This window comes from Corvus kubaryi, unplaced genomic scaffold (genome assembly GCF_017639235.1).
Source record: "Corvus kubaryi isolate FWS band 111438036 unplaced genomic scaffold, C.kubaryi_AGA036_p1.0 split3-37304, whole genome shotgun sequence".
Lineage (NCBI taxonomy): Eukaryota > Metazoa > Chordata > Aves > Passeriformes > Corvidae > Corvus > Corvus kubaryi.
This window is the reverse complement of record NW_024582087.1, coordinates 1,811,159-1,813,640: the sequence shown is the minus strand read 5'-3', so window position 1 is coordinate 1,813,640 and position 2,482 is coordinate 1,811,159. Positions and strand designations below refer to the sequence as shown.

At 44.4% G+C, this 2,482-nt stretch overlaps 1 protein-coding gene and 1 long non-coding RNA gene across 3 annotated transcripts in view; one reads left to right on the top strand and one right to left on the bottom strand.

Annotated features, from left to right (window-relative positions):
• The window catches only part of TMEM234 (transmembrane protein 234), a 2,801-nt gene extending 1,463 nt beyond the window's left edge, over positions 1 to 1,338 (top strand). For both annotated transcript variants that reach the window (XM_042015608.1, XM_042015607.1), the window contains one exon: positions 1,020 to 1,338. In XM_042015608.1, coding sequence (XP_041871542.1) covers positions 1,020 to 1,081 — 62 coding nt within the window. In that variant the 3' untranslated portion in view covers positions 1,082 to 1,338. The remainder of the gene's footprint in view (positions 1 to 1,019) is intronic.
• Positions 1,157 to 1,805, bottom strand: LOC121658556. The gene is made up of 2 exons (XR_006014002.1): positions 1,714 to 1,805; positions 1,157 to 1,549 (listed from the first exon to the last, which is right to left on the bottom strand). It is a non-coding gene; the product is annotated as an uncharacterized LOC121658556 (long non-coding RNA).
• Between the last annotated feature and the right edge of the window lie 677 nt (positions 1,806 to 2,482).

The following is a 2,482-nucleotide window of genomic DNA, read 5'->3' as shown; positions in this document are numbered from 1 at the left end:
GATTTGATTTGATTTCCAGGATTTGATTTGATTTGATTTCCAGGATTTGATTTGATTTCCATGGTTTGATTTGATTTCTGTGATTTGATTTCCATGATTTGATTTGATTTCTATTATTTGATTTGATTTCTGTGATTTGATTTGATTTCTATTATTTGATTTGATTTCCATGATTTGATTTGATTTCTGTGATTTGATTTGATTTGATTGCCATGATTTGATTTGATTTCCAGGATTTGATTTGATTTGATTTCCATGGTTTGATTTGATTTCTATTATTTGATTTGATTTCTGTGATTTGATTTGATTTGATTTCTGTGATTTGATTTGATTTGATTTCCAGGATTTGATTTGATTTGATTTCCGTGATTTGATTTGATTTCTGTGATTTGATTTGATTTCCATGGTTTGATTTGATTCCCATGATTTGATTTGATTTCTATGATTTGATTTGATTTCTATGATTTGATCTGATTTCCATGAGTTGATTTGATTCCTGTGATTTGATTGCCATGATTTGATTTGATTTCTGTGATTTCTGATTTGATTTGATTCCCATGATTTGATTGGATTGACAGTGTGTGGTCTGAAGATACCAAACACCCCACAAGGCTTGAACTGGGTCAGAGCAGCTTTGCCTGCAAAAAAGGGGAATTGAATTTGGTCTGAAAGGGAATTGAAACATATTTGTGAGCAGAACTGGCAAATTTAAAAACAAACTGGCTGGTTTAAGCTAGAAGAGTTTATAGGCTTGAACTTTTCCCTCAGGAGACATTCAACCAGGAGAGAAACACGAAATAAACCCCTCACCATGGAAAAGGAATGGCCCCAAATCCCCCAAATGACAACCCCCACCTTTCTTCCCCTTCCCTGATATTGCACACCGACACTGCCCTACTCAAAAAAAAATCCAGGAAAAGGCAGGAAATTGGACATTTTCAAACTCCAGGACCTGGCAGAACACCTCGAGGTTGTTATTTGAGCCACATTCCCAATCCATGCCCTGTTCATTCCCACAGGAGCTGTGGCAGGAATGCTGCTCACCGTGCTGGGAGTGTCCCTGTGTGTGGCTGGCTCCTGAAGGAGAAGCAGAGCAGCAGGACCTGCTGGAAGGTACCTCCCCCTCTGGCTGAGGGAGTTTTTTGGCTCTGTCCCACCTGGGAAGTTGTGTTTGGATGTCAGGATCCACGGATTCCCTGAGCACCAGGCTGGGAGCAGGCCCCGTTGCGAGCTGAGCCAATTTCGTGCCTTAAGGAATTTTTTGGTGGCTGTTTCAAGACAAAAACGATGAAATGGTTTTGTGCAGCACTGGAGGGATAATAAATGGTTAATAAATCATCCAGAGTGACCTCCTGGTGATGGATTTTTGATGAAAAGGAGCTTTTAGCATTTCCCAGAGGGACGACGACACAACGAAAATCTCTTGATGAGAAATATCCAATGCAGAACAAATTTCCTGGCAGACATTGGGTTATGAAAACATCAGTTCTGTTTGGTGCTTCCTCCTTGCCAAGCTCAGCTGAATCAGAGCTTGGAAAAGCAGCATTTCCTTGGAAAAAAAACCAGGAAAACCTCCCTTATTTAACAACATTGTGCATCTAATTCCCTGCTCACTGATCCTCTGCTCCCCAGGCCTGGAGGATGAGGATGAGGGACTTGGATTCATCCCAGAGTCTGGGGTGTGACAGAAATCAAGGATTCACTTCCTGGTACCTGTGCTGTGTTCCAAACTGTCCCCTTTTCCCATCACATTCCCACTGGGAACTCTCCAGAGCTCTTTGCTGCCAACACCTTTTGGGTTTTTTTTTTTTCATCCTTGGGATCACTGGCATCCCTCAGGGATTTAATCCAGATCTGTGAGCTCTGCAGGATTTATGGATCAGCAGCTCCATGGCAGCAGCTCTGGTCACTGCTTGGGAAATCCCAAAGATCCTGGAACAGGTTAAAGCACGCCATGGACACACCTGGCACCAGGCAGGAGAAATCAGGAAGGCAGGAACAGGTTCAGCATCAGGAAAAATTTGTTTATTCCCAAGAAAACAATCGAAATCATCCCAGAACAGAAGGATCCACAGGGCTGCAGTGTCCACGCAGGGCAGGGAACCCCAGCAGCACTTGGGAATGTGGAATGTTCCTGGACTGGAATGTCCCTGAGCTGAAGGAACTGACAAAGCACCAGCTCCTTTCCTGGCTCTGCCCCAGGAGGAAACGCCCAGAGCCAGAGGAAAAGCGGGAATGAGGCTCATCCCGAGGATCAGGAGGGATGGGCCCTCCCTCCCCACCTGCCCAGCACAGCCAGGGAACTCCTCCCAGCTCAGCACTTGAGTGTTCCCCAAAATCCACCACTTGGAGGTCGTGGATGTTGCAGATCCATCCCAAACACACAGCTCAGATTCCCAAAAATCCCCCACTTGGTGATCCCACAGCCATCCCAAACAGATTCCCAAAAATCCCCCACTTGGAGATCCCAGATTCCCAAAAA